We start from the raw sequence: 16,430 nt of genomic DNA, 5'->3' as shown, positions 1-16,430 counted from the left end.
AGTATGAGAGAAAAGGAGAAACGAAGCAAATACACAGAGCTAGCCAGAGAGTTAAAAGGGATTTGGATGATGAAAAAAATCAAAATAGTAGGATAATAGTAGGAGCACTAGGAACAATACCGAAAAACTTCGAAAAAAGAATGTCAGAAATTGGAATCAGAGGAATAACTGCAAAAATACAACGACTAACGATAATGAAAACGGCTGAAATATTAAGGAAACCCTTGAATGCGGAGAATAATACAAGAAGACAATATAACGAATAAACATTATATAATATAACCCTACACCCTCTCTCAGAGGGCCGGGCCGCATCCGTCGCTATCCGTTCACCGGAGCATACTTGTGATGTACTTCTGGCCGTGTTCATCGCTCCCAGTTCACAGGACCATAGATGCAACCCAGCAGGGCTACATTCTTACTTGTCTAGTGGTGGACTCCTCAAGGGTGACCAGACTCTCACTGGTCACTGGAAAATATCTTCTGCTGCTCAGGGCACGCGAAATGTGCATGACCCTAAGTCCGTGTGGCAACATTGTCGATTTCGTCACTCTGGCTTCGTGCTGGATCCAGTCTGTCTCCTTCATCATCTGGCGTCAGGGGATATCTGAAACAAACTGTATCTTCATTCAGGCCGGCAAGCGAGAAACAAGGAAAAACTTTGGGGCATTTTTATATAACGAAACAAAATAATTATTCATAAATCGTTTTACACTTGTTTAGTCGAGTTCTTTGATTCAAGCTTCATGATGCAGGTTGCATATTTAAGTTCCACTAATCAATTTCTCAGCTAAAAACAAGAGCCTTTCAACTTAGCTCTTATGAGCCCCCCCCCTGGCGGAGTGAGAGCGATGTGTACGTCTCGATGCCAGTCAGTAAAAAAGGACTCTGGACTCTGGCCCCTAACTCCAAAAAGTCAATCGTTTTTATCAAATCAGAAATTTCTCCCTCTGCCTTTTTGGAGTTATTCTTCTCTTTTCCATTATCCTATTCTTTTCTTTCTCTCGTGAACTCATTATTTTATTCTTTTCATTTTCTGTTTCTTTTCTCTCTTCTTCGTCTTTCATGACCATATCTCTCCCTCGGTTCAATTTATTTATTTATCTGTGCAACCAATCCATCACTGGCTGGTGATCTGGCAGTAAAACACAACAGGTGGGCCCAACGACAACAACAAAACCGACCTTTTGAACCCAACTCATTGTACCTTTCAACAAAACATTGTTTCTTTAATAATTTGAATTGTTGTTCTAACCTAAACCAGAAAACGACCCTGTATTGCTTTTTCTGCCAACTCGAGAATCTCATTATCATATTTATTTATTATTTCTTTCCCATCGAAATATTCACTATTTCTTCTCTCATTGAAATATGTACTCTTTTCTGTGGACAGGAATCTCATAAACATCTGTTTTTCCTCTCCCATCTTCTCTTCCTCTATTTGAAAAGCAAGATCATCTGGTGTCGCCAGGGATCTCGTCATAATTCAGGGAATGAAGAACACCGAAGCTGCATATCTAAAAGTTCTACACCCCCACCATGCATTCCCCCCATTGTCTCATCACCGTTCCTCCCAATAAAAAAGTGACACCAAAAAGCCGAGAGGGGTCAAGAAGGACTGAAAGACCTAGGAGAGAGCGCCAGCCAGACCTCGGTTGGACAAGTGCAAAGAGAACTGGGACTTTGGGGACGCTTAGTGTCACTTAAATTCCAATATAAACCAATGGCCACTGCCAGCGAGAAATCAATGGTAAGAGGCTGTTGCGATGATGCAACGTTTGAAAATGCTATCGAAGGAGGTGGAGAGAGCTGGACGTCTGGGGAGACTTGTTGTCACTCAGCTTCCAGAGAATACCACAGGTTTCCAATCAGATCGTTTGTTGACTTGTGTAAAAGCTCCATGTGAGCCAATAATAATAATAATAATAATAATAATAATAATAATAATAATAATAATAATAATAATAATAGCGTTCATCAAATTCCGTCTGCGTTTGTTTACTATATCACGTCAGCTGTGATTTGGGATTGGCAATGAATGCGCTGGAAAAATCACTTCTGATTAATGTTTAGTTTTAAAATATGCAAACGAATAAATGATTTGCTGCGAGTTTAAATGGTATCTTCTTTTGTCGTAAACTCATTGATAAAAGCAATTATAATAAAATGATGAGATGCACTGGGATTGAACACGGGATCATTCGATCTGTTATAGAATGCGCTACCTGTATCTCCAGATGTCAATAATTTGTTTTTTTTTATTAAGAAGAAATAATTTTCTAAGATTTTATTATCTCCCTTGCCGGTGTAATTTATATAAATATATATAGTAATAAAGTGTTATAATAAATAACAAAGATAATATATATTTATATATATATATATATATATATATATATATAGTTATATAGTAATGATATATAATAGTAAATAGAACATATACAAAATGTATAATAAGAACATGTAATTAAACAGAAAATATAAAAATATATATAGTAATAATATGTAATAATAAACAATAAATATAGACTATATATAGTAATAATATTCAATAATTAATAGTAAATATTACTGTCGTCCATAGTTGTTGTCGTCTTACCACGTGGTGAGACGACAATAACTATGGACGGCAGTAATTGCTGAGAATGCAGTAAGGAGATTCGGAGTTCCTATACCGTCGCGGTTACTACCTGACGAAGGGCAGCGGAATAGTTGGCCGAAACGCCGTGAAACAACAACTAAGAAAGATGAGAATAATAGTCCGCAATAAATAGATTATTAAATAATACTCATCTCAATAATGAATTCCAATTAAATAAAATATAAAAATATATGTTGTAATAATATGTAATAACAAATAGTTAATATAAAAAAATATATATATAGAAATGATATTTAATAATGTATAGTAAATTAAAAAATATATATAGTAATATGTAATAATAAATAAAAATATATAGTAATAATATGTAGTAGTAAATAGTGTATATAAAAAATATATAGTAATAATATGTAATAAATAGTAATATGTAATAAATAGTACATATAAAATATATATAGTAATAATATTTAGTAAAAAATAGTAAATAGAAAACATATATCGTAATAATATTTTATAATAAATAATAAATAAAAACATATATATAGTAGTAATATTTAATAATAAATAGTAAATAAATAAATAAATATATATATATATATATATATATATATATATATATATATATATATATATATATATAGTAATAATATGTAACTAGCGAGACCTGTGGAAATTCCACAGGGGACTCATTCATATATAATATATTAATGCTGTCATTCTGTAGCAGCGTAAATGGAGACGCTCTGATATTATTGTAGCTTTTTGTTAAAACTGCAAAAGTATTTATCTAAGCTAGCACGAACGCCCGGTAAAGCCCGGTTGTAAAGTACGCTTAAATATGATATTTTAATTCTTTCAGATTTCATATATATTATTATAAAGTTAATGTTCTTTCGATTTTTATATATTATAAAGTTGCGATTTCAAAAATAAAAAAAATATCCGTATGACTTGGATGCATTAGCTTGAACCGAAATAAAAACTTATGAAAAAAAAAAAACAAAAACAAAAAAACATATATATAACTTTAGTTCCTTCAGCCATAATCGAAACCGAAACTAAAACTTATGAAAATTCCGGATAAAATTATTTTTGACAAGAAATAGAATTAAACAACCCGGATGTAAGCGCGACACACAAAAGAACACATACGCTATTGTATTAATATATACATAATAGTAAATAAGTAATAAGAAGGTATATTAATAAGTTGTAATACTGTACATCTAAAAACAAAAATAGATTTAAGGTTGGTTGGTTGTTTTTGTTTTACGGCATATCAACCCTTTTCACATTATTTAATGGCGAATCCAAAGATTTTGAAGAAAAGATTTTTAATAGAATATATTTGTTGTTTTCAAGTCGCTTTCTATTTAACCCATTGTTGGAACCCTAACAGGTACTACCACTCCGGGTCAGAGTGGACCTGGGAGCAATGGTAATTAAAGGGTGGCTCCACACTCCCCAAAGCCCGCAAGCTGGGACCTCACCACTGGATATAGTTTAAGGTCATATCCAGGACCTTAAGGTTGTTAAAATTAACACTAGGATTGTCCTGTGGCGTAGTGGATAAAGTAATTGGTATATTCAGTTATAAATTACACTCGTCTGGATATTGAAGATTTAATCCTCGGCATGTGTGACGCTCAAAATACAATAGTGAGCTACTACTAATCAATCGTGACAGACCGAGAGCATGCGCATGGATTAAACAATGAGTTTCATTCAAAATTCTATGCAGATAGCTGAGTTTGACAGAAGGAGATTGGATGTTACAACTGAAACGCTGTGACAATACATAACTCTCAAGATAAGAGCAGCTGTATTCCGAAGAAACTAAATAATGAATCTAAATAATGAATCTAAATAACGAATCTAAATAATGAATGCAAATAACGAATCTAAATAATGAATCCGAATAACGAAACTAAATAATGAATCTAAATCATGAATCTAAATAATGAATCTAAATAATGAATCTAAATATAGAATCTAAATGATGAATCTAAATCATGAATCTAAATAATGCCAAAAATATTGTTAAAGAGGAAATCAATGAAATTATAGCAATGAAGCTTATTTTTCTGTTGCTTCTTAAATATTGCCGTATGTATGTTAACTAGTTACTGTTAGTTAGTACACATGGTTGAGATATATTAGCTACTATACTATAAATGGCATATGTTATACAGATCATTGAAAGAAATATTGACCAACATTCGTTAACATAACATCTAACACGTACTCTGCGTATTTCTACATATGAGATAAATAAATACTGCCTCTGTGATAGGATCATGAGTAAAATAATCCTGGACCTGGTGTTGCGGCATACACTAATAAAATCATGAAGAAAATGACAGCTGGAACTCGGAAGAAAAACCTGAGCCTGAGACAGTTAACATCGGTCGGTATTCTGCAAACTTTAACCTTTCTTACTTCAGGTCACAGAATACAACAGATCAAATGCAAGCAAATAAAAATAATCAGCACAAACCGAAGATCACACAAAGGAAATTAGGGTAGTAGTAAAACTCTATTATAAAAGCAACCTCTACACATTTACAGCTGGAAATATTTCCCGTTTTGTAAAATCAATGACATAATACCGATTTTCCAAACATTCTGCATAAACAGTCACTATTTATATTTCTTTCAACTTGTACACACTTGATGACAGTTTCTTTTCATGTGTTCTTTTTAAGGCACCTGGCTTTCATTTTCATGTTCAGTATTAGATCTCTGCATGTGCTAATATACCTCTTGCTTCTTTCAACATGTCCGAACGAATCAAAACAGTTTACCCTTATTAGGACATTACGTTTAGGGATGGCCAATTTCTCGAATAGACTGTCTGGCCTAATGTTCTGTATCTAATTTGGCTTCATATTGTACTAGCATGGATACCCCGTGTTGCCGGGGTGGAAAGAGATGGTATACAAATATATTGAACAATCCCCCAGAAAAAAAAAAAAAAAAAAAAAAACTTTTGTTTCAGTCAAAATAACAGCGAGCGCCCGTGCGAGTGCAAAAAAAAAAAAAATGCTGCTGGAGGTAGGCTCGCACCTATAACACGAAAGATTAAAAGGGGGTGAAAAAAGCTAACGCACTAGCTGCCATGGCCACGAGGACTTATGACGTCACGATGGGTCGAAATAACGTTTTTCAAACGTACATTGAGATTGCTAGGCGTATAAGTTGCAAAAAATGTCGACGCAAAAAGTGACCCTTCCTTGCAAAAATCGGTCCAGTTGACCAGCACAGAATTAATCTTTTTGGCCAGTTCTTACATATTTGTCGTCCGAGAGATTGATCTTTCTAATGACACTAATTTTGTCACAGTCTGACTCGTCTGTGAAAAGTTTTTGGCAAACATACAAACACATACAGACACACACATATAAATGAACACACATTTCTCTTTTATATATTAGATGATCACCTAATTATTGCCCTGTCATTTTTCTGGGGTTGAACAACGGATGCCTGTGTGAGGGCCCAACAATCACTGCCATATAATATCACGTTTCTTATACAGTTGTTATATAGCTTATTCATAATAACTGGAATAGCATCTCTCTTACATATTGTTGAGATATAAATAGCAGCATATTATAATGGGTGGTTAGGAGATTTCAAATACTCTCTGTTTGATAAGGAGGTATTACCTTGAAATATACATGGAACATGGTTACACACATCAAATCACCACGCAAAAGTTGTGACTAAACAAGTGAAATTTACTATGAAAAAATACAAAAATAACTCCGTGTGTAATCTGGTTCTCAGCACTGACATATTTCTTATATTGTGATAGCATTTTATAACTCTCCTACATATGTGTCAAGCAAACTACACCTTATTAATTTATTTTACGATTTAACAGAAACAACTGCGATATATTTACTCGAATACAACTGTGGCGTCTTTCCAATATTTGCATGAGTCACTTTGTTGAGGAGTGTAAGTGGGGAATGTCCATAGGCCGAACCATCCAAACGAATGTGCCGAGTTATTGTAAAATCTTCCCAAACGAACATTGCGCGGACAAATTTTGGATGTAAACGAAGGTCCTTCCGGATGCAGGAGCATTCGATACCAGAAACCAAAATGACTTCCACCCGCTGCTGAATTGTGTACAACAATATTATTCGGATTGGTTATCTGCAAAATTAGATAGAATAACGAAGGTTCATGGTGAGACAAATTTTCAATTTAGAAAGCGAAACTTTTTTTCTGGGCAACCAAAAAAAAAGCAAAGATAGGTTTTTGTAAACTAACTTTTACCTGATTCTACCATGCAAATTTAGTGTAGACCGGTTATCTTGCTTTCTGACGATACTATAATAAGCATCAACATGATATGCAGTAAATCGAATAAAATTACGAGATAAATTTTCGTATTTATGCAACACGTTCAACATGCTGTCATTCGCTATTATAGCGAACTCTCCATCTAAGTGTGTCTTATTTGTCTCGTCCCTAATTGTTTACAAGTGGACATGGGTACATACAGATTTATTCTCTAATTATCATGATCGCATCAGAGTTTGAGAACATTGAATAAAGTAAGTGGGAGGTTTCTTCTCTCTCTATTTCATGTGTACTATTTCCTTTTTCACTTACACTGGATCCCAAAATTAACAAGATACATTTCTATTCATTTAACAAAAAATAGTGAGTTCGTTCACTTGACATTAATCATACTGCCGTATGGTCTGAGCACTAAAAGGCTGATCCCCACCCAGCACCTCTTCAATCTCTGCAGCAATGTTGACAGCACTCCTGCGCCGATGTTTCAAAGAAAGCATTTGGATGTGACGCCCAGCACGTGTGCTCAGCTTAATTGGACAAACTACCTGAGGCCTGTTCTGAGTGGTCACAAACACTTATATAATAACAATCGACAAAGATATCGTCGTTGGTTGACAATGTGGGTCGAGAAGAATTAATGCATTGAATTCCCGTGTGTGTATCTCCTCAACCATCCATAACCGTTACCAAGAATAAAGATATATTGTTCTATTTTTATGTATCTGTGTGTCGTCGTTCTTTTTAGCACATCAGTAATACAGCATATATAGACATTATGGATTACGATTTGGATAACATCCTTATTACATCGTCCCCATAGAAACATAAACATTATTTCATGGGGGGAGGGGGATCAAGTATAGAAAAATTATATTCATATTCGGTTCTAGGGGTCTGAAATGATTGGATTTTTTTATGGATCGTCCTTTTACGGGTCTTTAGCTGGTTAAAATAGTTTCTAAGGGGTCAAAATTGGGTAAAACTAGAAAAAATCGTTATACATTTTGTACATTCATTTAAATTGTTCCTATGCGTGTCACTTTGGTAAAGTAGTAACGTCACCAGATTTGAATGCAACAGTTTTGCTTTCGGTTTCGATTCCAGCTAATTGCACCTAATTACTTTTTTTTTACGTTTGAAATCACGACTCTATAATAATATATACAAAATCTTGACAAATTAAAATATCATATTTAAACGTATTAAGCGAGAAAAAAACGGGCGCTCCCCACTTGTAATTGATAAAATATATCCTATATATGTATGGACGGGTAAAGCTACATAAAGATAAGAGGGTGTTTATGAAAGAAAAAAAATCGTTGGTTGTTTATGCGCTGAAATTTGTTGGACTGAGCGACCAAATAATGAAATACCGACGGGACCGCAAAGAGGCATTTAAATACGCACCAGATATAAGGGGCAATACTAAGGAGAATACATACATATATATATATATATATATATATATATATATATATATATATATATATATATATATATATATATATATAATAATTAAATACCTACAGACACTAGTGTTTCATCCTTTCGGGAAGCATCAGTGCAGGTTGTCACGATTAACGCCAGTCGAGAACGCCCGGCAACAGAAGTCAAGTCTGGCTTCATTAGCAAGGATCCGAACCATTCGGCTACCGACAACAGCAATAGATATAGTGGAAATTAAATATTTAATCTTTTTAAGTGCTTTTAACTTCAGTCCGGGTGATCTAGTCATTATATGACGATCTACTCATATGAGTTAAGTTGACCGACTTATTACAACTGCAAGTGCTCAACAATAAAAAAACAAGTTTCTTAAAGGGGCTGACCTAATTATTTACTATAATAATTAAATACCTACAGACATTAGTGTTTTATCCTTTCGGGAATCGTATATATATATATATATATATATATATATATATATATATATATATATATATATATATATATATATAAAGCTGTATTCTGTCTGTTTGTTCACAATTTTATTAATATGTACGAAAGCTACACTGTTTCACAACTTAATATTAATACTGAAAACGTTTTGTATTTATTTGCTTCCCCACTAAGCAAATTAGGCACAAGGCCGTTTTTACATATGGAGAGAGAGGGGGAAGGGAAAAGAGGACCAGCTCCCGAGAGGTGGGAAATGGGAGCTGGATAGTGATTTTCACACTGGTATGTAGGGTTGCCCCTACATGGCTCAAAAGATTGCCGCAAAGGCAATGGTATTGATTGCAGCATCTGCCGGAACAAATATTACACTTTGATCTTGGCCAAAAGGCCACAAAGACCCCCCTCGCTGGGAGGGAGCGTGTTCAAATGCTGAAAACGTTTACACACTTTCGTTCCAAAATGATTTCTATATATACAATTTATTCAAAGAGACTCTACAATGAAGTAACATCATTTGCATTTTACATTATAGAAAATTTATTTTAATAATTATCTTCATGCTATTAATTGCTTGGTGCAATAGAATAGTTTTAATTGCTCTGTTTAGAAATATTATTTAAAGTTGATTTATCTAATTTATTATGAATTTAGTTTATATTTAATTTGATTTATTTCCAATTATTATTACCGATTGTAGTTGCCTTAAAAAACATGTTTTTGCCTTCTTCCCCGCTTTAGCGTTTCATGTTTTTTTTTTTTTTGGTGAGGGGAGGGCGCAGAGGCACTCCTTGCTATTGTTATTGAAAGAAAAATTGTTTTAATTTATTTTTTAAAGGAGAGGAGATTAGCACACGAGCAAAAAAAAAAAAAAAAGAAAAAAAAAAGCTCAATATCCGGAGAATAGCTTCTTCTCTTCGTATCCCTTCTGACGAAATAAATGGTTGGGCGGTTGCCATATACGAGGGGCGTGCAATAAGTAATGCCCCTGAACCACTTCCAGTTGTCTGATCTAGCTGAAACTTTGCATGTGCAATGATTTATATCTCTACGAGTTATGTGGAAAATTACAGCTCTGAACTAATTGTGATTTCTGTTTTACAGGTGTTTGGACTTATTCAGGTGTGAAATGGAGCCTGTTAAATGTCGAGCAGTGACCCAGTTTTTGTATTTGAAAGGACGCACACCACAGGAGACTTTTGATGAAATGAAAGGAACTTATGGTGATAATTCCCTATCATATGACCTTGTAAAATGCTGGCATCGTGAATTCAAACATGGCCGGAAGTCTGTGGAAACAGCTCCCCTTCTGCCATTAATGAGGCATCTGTCCGTCAAGTTGAGGCTGCCATTTTGGAAGATCGGCGCATTACTATTCGCCAAATAGCCCAAGATGTCAAGATTAGTGCAGGATCCTTCCCCATCCTCCCTACTCTTCTGACCTTGCACCCTCTGACTTTCACCTCTTCCCAACCATGAAGTTGTTTTTGAAAGAAAAGCGTTTCCCAGATGATGCAGCCTTGATTTCTGAAGTCACGTCGTGGTTGGAGCACCAACCTGGGGTGTTCTACAAAAAACGGTCTCCAGAGCTGCATCAAATGATGGGAGAAATGCATAACTCTGGGTGGTTCCTACGTAGAGAAAGAATAATAACTGTGCCAAGTTTCGTTGCTCCACTGCTATGGGAAGTGGGTCAGGGGCATTACTTATTGCACGCCCCTCGTACGTCTTCATTTTCGTGTTTTTATCTGTTTTTAAGTCGCCGTGCGGGCAAAAGGTGTTTGTCCGTAAGTTTTTGTCTTCTTCCCCTCTTTCGAACCCGGACACCGCGGCTCTTTTTTTTTTTTTTTTTTTTTTTTGCAGTTACACGGACACTCACTGCTCTTTTATTTGAAAGAAAAGTTGTTTTGATTCATTTAGGAGGGAGTTTTATTTCCAACGCACGGGCAAAAAAAAAAAAAGAAAAAAGAAAAAAAAAGTGTTTAATATCCAGAGAATAACTTTTTCTCTTCATATCCCTTCTGCAGAAATATCTTGGGGGGGGGGGGGTGTCACGTATTTCTTCTTTTGTGTGTGTGTGTGTGTGTGTGGGGGTCCATTTTCGTGTTTTTAGCCGTTCTTTTATATTCGAAATCGTTGTTGGAGTAACGATGGAGTTGATATATGATAATGAAAACTTGCTCAATACTGTTAGTATAGCAGGTGTATCCAAGCGGAATTTCATGTCGGCCTTGGCAACGCCGGATATCCATGCTAGTATTTTTTTTTAAAGTTTTGAATATTATTCTAATGCAATAGTAATAATAAAAGGTTTTATATTTAGAAAATAATTGAGTAAAAATTTAGAAATAAATGTATTATTGTTTGGAAACTGACTAATAGATATCTATGCATAATTTATTTGGATGTACGGTTAGAAAATCGAACACTGTGTCATGACAATAGCCCAAACACACCTTCAAGACGATCACAGCTTTACTGAAGTGGCTGAGGGCAAAGGTAATTTACTGGCCAAGCATATCTCCAGATGGGGGATCCTCAAGCAGAAGGAGGAGGTGCGTAAAGTCTCAAATATCCATTGGCTCCACAACATCGTCATGGAACAGTGGAAGAGCATTCCAGTAGCTACCAGTGAAGAAGGGGTGAACTGACTTTTGTTCGCAGGGATTTAGCTGTTAATGATTATATTTTGAGTTACACTGTATACGCAGTAGGTCACTATATATAAAAAGATCAGTAAAGGATCGAAACAATTGTACGCTTGTATAGTAAATAAAACTGAACTTAGTTGAGATGGGAATAGATGGGAGTGTTTGTTTCTAGTGAAGCGATACACGATTGCATACAGTCTATGTATTTATAAAAGTAAGAATGTGCGTGTGTATGAGGACAACTCTTAACCTATACACTAAACGAATTTTTTATCTACAGACTTGAAATTTGGTTTATAGGATATTCAGATAGGTGGAAAACTTTTAGTCTGTTTTTATCTGAACAAAAGGGCTGCTAAGGAGTCAAAATTGAAAAAATTAGTATGTGGTTTATTAGTACGGGGGTTATCGAATTTTTATCTGTTTTTCATGAATGCGCATGCATAAATCATTCACATGACAGATTACTTATGTTAAGAATAAGTAGGTTTGAAAAACTTTTTAAAGATCATGTCAAGCTTACCTAATGGTTATCGTACTTGACTCACTGTAATTAGGTTTTGATTTAGATCTCAGCTCGAGTATTTTTTTTTTACTTACAAAAAGTAAACTTTCTAAATTTTTTAGATGAATGTTTGTATTTCTTTTATTGTTTGGACATTTATTCTTATCTTGGGTGTTATTGGCACAACGTTTCGGTCGTTGTAACCCACGACCTTCGTCGGGTTTAAATTCCACGACGAAAATCGTAGGTTTCAACGACCGAAACGTTATACCAATAACACCAGAGATGAAAATAATTGTCTAACAATCAAAACAATGTAAAAAGTGAACTGTTTAGCAAAAAAAAAAAAAAAAAAAAAACCATAATACTCGTATGCATATGTCTCAGTTTCTGTACGAATTAAAATATAATATTTATGCGTATTTTACGACTGGACGGCCTGCTAATATATAATAATGTTGTAGACCCGTGCTAGGGGTCACAAATGAAAGAAACCACAAGTAGTGTAAAGTGCATAAAATATAATATGTATTTATCATAAAGAGTATAGGAGCCACTAAAGTGGTATGAGAGGAACGTGTTCGTAGCATGCGGTTAAACATGATATGAATGTCTTCAATTTAGTCTCTGAAACCAGTTGTATTCATAGGACTGGTTGACTCCACTTAATTCTCAAATAGGAGTGATTTGTACCCCACAACAAATAGGAAACCAGTTTAAAATTTTTCTGAAATATTTCACAAAAAATACCATTATTACTGAATTCGTCTTTAATTTTCTGGTTAAATTTTACGAGTCGTCTGGGTAACTTGATTAGGTAATTTATTTCAAGAGCATCATATTTTATTAGAAACAACAACAAAAAAATTAAATCTTGATTTTTATTTATCTTTCTTGGCAATTTGCAGAAAATGAAAATAATGAAAAAAAAAAAAAAAGAAGAAAGAAAAAACGCAAAAAAAAAAAGATGTTTTCGTTCTTACCCAAAAACTTGCTGGTGTAACATCGTCGTTTCTCAGGCTGGTACTTGGCCTCACAAAAACGACCAGATTATAACGGAAGATGTTATTCGTCTCAATGCCATCTTCTAGAAAGAGGGCACCTCCCATGACATTGTAAACAACGTTGTGTTCAACCAATACCCGGTGGGTACCGTGAATATTGATGGCTCGATTGAATGTGTGGTGAATAGCGCAACTCTTTACATAGGAGCCCGACATGTCGCCATTTAAATGAAAGTGAACAGGGTATCTTCCGAGACGAAAAGCTTGACCTGCGTAGGTCACTTCTACGTGTGAGAGATGGACAACTGCCAGATGCTTGTTCATTACAGGTGCATGCACCATGATTTGAACGCCAAACTCATCGCTCCCCATTTCCTCACCAAAGCGACCCTGGAAACAAGTCTGGACGGCAAATTCACCTAAAATAAAAACAGTAGGTAAGTAAGCAAAGCATAAAATAGGTAGGTTGCAAGATAAACATGCAGGTACGTAATCAAGTAGGGCAGTAGCTATTTAATTAAGTAGGTAGGCATGTTTTGTAAAATCATGCTAACAAATTAATGAACGGTTATCTTGCCTCGGCATCTTACCGAGTTATAATCACAGAGACTGAGAGAAAAACATGGCTTATATAGGGTGACCCCCCCCCAAAAAAAACGGGCCCCAACTCTAATTAGGCGCCGTTTCTTAGTGTTTTCTCCGAATGAAATGAAACTTTGGTCATAATTAGTTTATTATATTCAAAACATCACATCAAAACACTAGGGTATTTGGCCTTTTTTTTCCTCCGTTTTACAGCATGTGTTCTAGATGGCCTCTATTTAGCTTTTTTTTTTGGGGGGGGAGTCATCCTGTATAAGACAATGAATCCTATGTAGAACAGACTAGCAGTTGTGGCTAGTGCAACATACAGACTTGAGAATCGTGGCTCATTGTTTTAGATTAGAAATTACTAAGATCATATGGGTCTGTAGCGAGCGTAGCTGTAAGTTGTTTGTTTACCTAATGTGCCACAACAATATAGAGATGATCTGATCACACGTTGACATGCCGTGATGTGTTGATTGCAACGTCATAGGGTCTTTCGTGGAATGCGATGATTACGATATCGAAAGGAGTCTGTTTTGGATGGCAGGGAGAATCGATTAGAAAAGCCGGTCTCTGGATTCGGAGGATGGGTGGACAAACAGCAACGACGAGACGCTCATGGAGAATGAGATCATAACAGAATAGAGAAACTACCCTCTTTTTTACATAGGAGTCACTGCTTATCAAGGCCCTGGGGCTACTCGAGGATAAGGCTATTGAGTGTACAGTAATCAATGGGATAATATCGTAGTAGTCGTTAGTAATGAGAATTTGGTAGATTGGATTACTTAAGGGGGCTGTTAATCAAGAATTTGTTTATGTTGGACTTGAAGACAACCAAGTTTTAGTCAGCTGGAAAACAGGCAAACGGAAGAGAGTTCCACAGGCGTGCAGCTCTAAGAAAGAAGCATTGTTCATGGAACCTACGTCTTGATTTAGACACAGTTAAAGAGTGGGGAAAATTATTGACACTGGTAGACGGGTATTTTTCGAGAAAGATTGGCAGGGGGGGGGCAGACATTGGAGCTCAGACGAGCACTTGCCGTGGAAATAACGATAAAACAAAGACAGGTTCGCAACGTCCCTTCTGTCGAAAAGAGGTTGCAGGGAAGAGAAAAGGGCATCCCCCACTAAGCTACGAAGTCTATTTTGTACTCTGTCAAGGCAGGATAAGCTACTTCTAGCAGCACCTACCCACATGTGGCAACAATACTCAATCCCTGAACGTACTTGGCTTTTATATAGATAGAGAATTGCATCAACAGTGATATATCTACGGGAGCGGTAGTGAACTGGCGAATGACATCAAAATGGCTGAATAAAAACAAAAACAAAACCTCATTTGTCCAAAACAGAGACTTGCGTCTGTAATTTGTGTTGAAAAGTATTTGTTTCAGAGCCGGACCGGGCAGAAATACCGGGCGACATGAAACAGACACGCGAATGAGATAAAAAAAAAAGGTAGGTTCGATTTTAAATGTAATGAAACAACAATCGGTAAAAACAAAAACAAAAAAAAAACTGTAGAGTTTTTAGAGGAATAGTGAACAAATTATTAATGAGACATCTCACGTAATTATCCGCCTTATAATGGGCACGTTTGTATTATATAAAGATAAGCTAATGCGTTATGAACATTATTGATAAAAATACAACACAAATACGTCACAAATACAGCATATATTCGATTTGATGCAGCGTATATATACACCCGTTATAGACCCCGTTCCCTTAAACGAATATATAATACTAAGTAACAAATTCACCTAAGATAATTTTTGTTAAATAATAGAGACGTGAGTAGGCATTGAGATATGTAGGTTCGTAGATAAATAAATAGACAAGTATGCTAGGAGGTAAAAAAGGTAGGTAGCCATTTACGTAGGTAGGTTTTCTTTTTGTAAACCGTGCAGTGATCAACGGTTATCTTGCTTTGGTATGTTACCGAGTTATAATCATAGTGGCTCAGAGATAAATTATTAAATTTAGGTTAAAAAAAAAAAAATGTTTAAAATGATAGAGACGTAAGTAGGTATGCATTATGGATTCTGATTCTTTTTTAAATTTCTAAATATAGGATTGTTCTTGGGAGGGACGGCGGATTGCCCATGTATTAATGTAAAATGCATATGTGCATATATTTTCGCAAACATAAAAATACACTTGTATGAGTGATCTGTTAATTTTAGTTTTACTGATAGTTTAAAATCAATAAATATTTATCATTTCATCATTAAAACGTGCCGTAGACAATTAAATTGTAAACAAAAAGAAACTAATAAAAACAATTAAAAGAATCGTTTTTGGCATCGGAAAATAGACACTCATGTTTTCCGATTCTTATATTCCAAAACATTCCGATCTTTTTTGATTCCCGATTCCGATTCTGATTAGTCGATAGGAACAAGAAAACAGAAAATAATTTAAAAAAAAAAGTATATATATACTTACCAGTGTTGAATCCTTCTGGACATGCTTCAATTTTTTCGGACCATTCTTTACACACTGAACCGCGTACGACAACATTTCGAGTTAACAGGCCGACTTCGGCGAAATATTCGACTGTAACTGCGTCAACAGTTTCCGTTACGGAGACGTGTTCATATTTGAGTTTCTCAGTCAGCGTCACGTTTCGAAAGTCATCTGAGATAGCGGCAATCGTGTGCTTTTCGTTTTCTTTTTGACTGTGTCGGCCACCTGTAGATGCGATGACAATCTCATCACCAACTTTCCAATCCGGCACAGCATGTTTCAATAAAATGCTGTTTGCACCACGGTATGCGGTCGCTGCAAGATGTGTCCATGTGTGCTGTATCTTTCGGCCTTGGTAAACACACACACACACACACAAAAATAAGAATAAAATAAAA

At 35.3% G+C, this 16,430-nt stretch overlaps 1 protein-coding gene across 1 annotated transcript in view; it reads right to left on the bottom strand.

Annotated features, from left to right (window-relative positions):
* The window catches only part of LOC145277913 (fibrocystin-L-like), a 401,092-nt gene that overhangs the window by 109,584 nt on the left and 275,078 nt on the right, over positions 1-16,430 (bottom strand). Inside the window, exons 43-45 of the mRNA XM_080129971.1 lie at positions 16,012-16,383; positions 12,952-13,391; positions 6,510-6,766 (exon numbers count right to left, since the gene is read on the bottom strand). Coding sequence (XP_079986097.1) covers positions 6,510-6,766; positions 12,952-13,391; positions 16,012-16,383 — 1,069 coding nt within the window. The remainder of the gene's footprint in view (positions 1-6,509; positions 6,767-12,951; positions 13,392-16,011; positions 16,384-16,430) is intronic.

The sequence above is a fragment of the Euprymna scolopes genome, chromosome 6, assembly GCF_053919585.1.
Source record: "Euprymna scolopes isolate OS-2025 chromosome 6, ASM5391958v1, whole genome shotgun sequence".
Taxonomy (NCBI): Eukaryota; Metazoa; Mollusca; class Cephalopoda; order Sepiida; family Sepiolidae; genus Euprymna; species Euprymna scolopes.
Note: the sequence above shows the minus strand (reverse complement) of the source record. Positions and strands in the feature narration are given on the sequence as shown.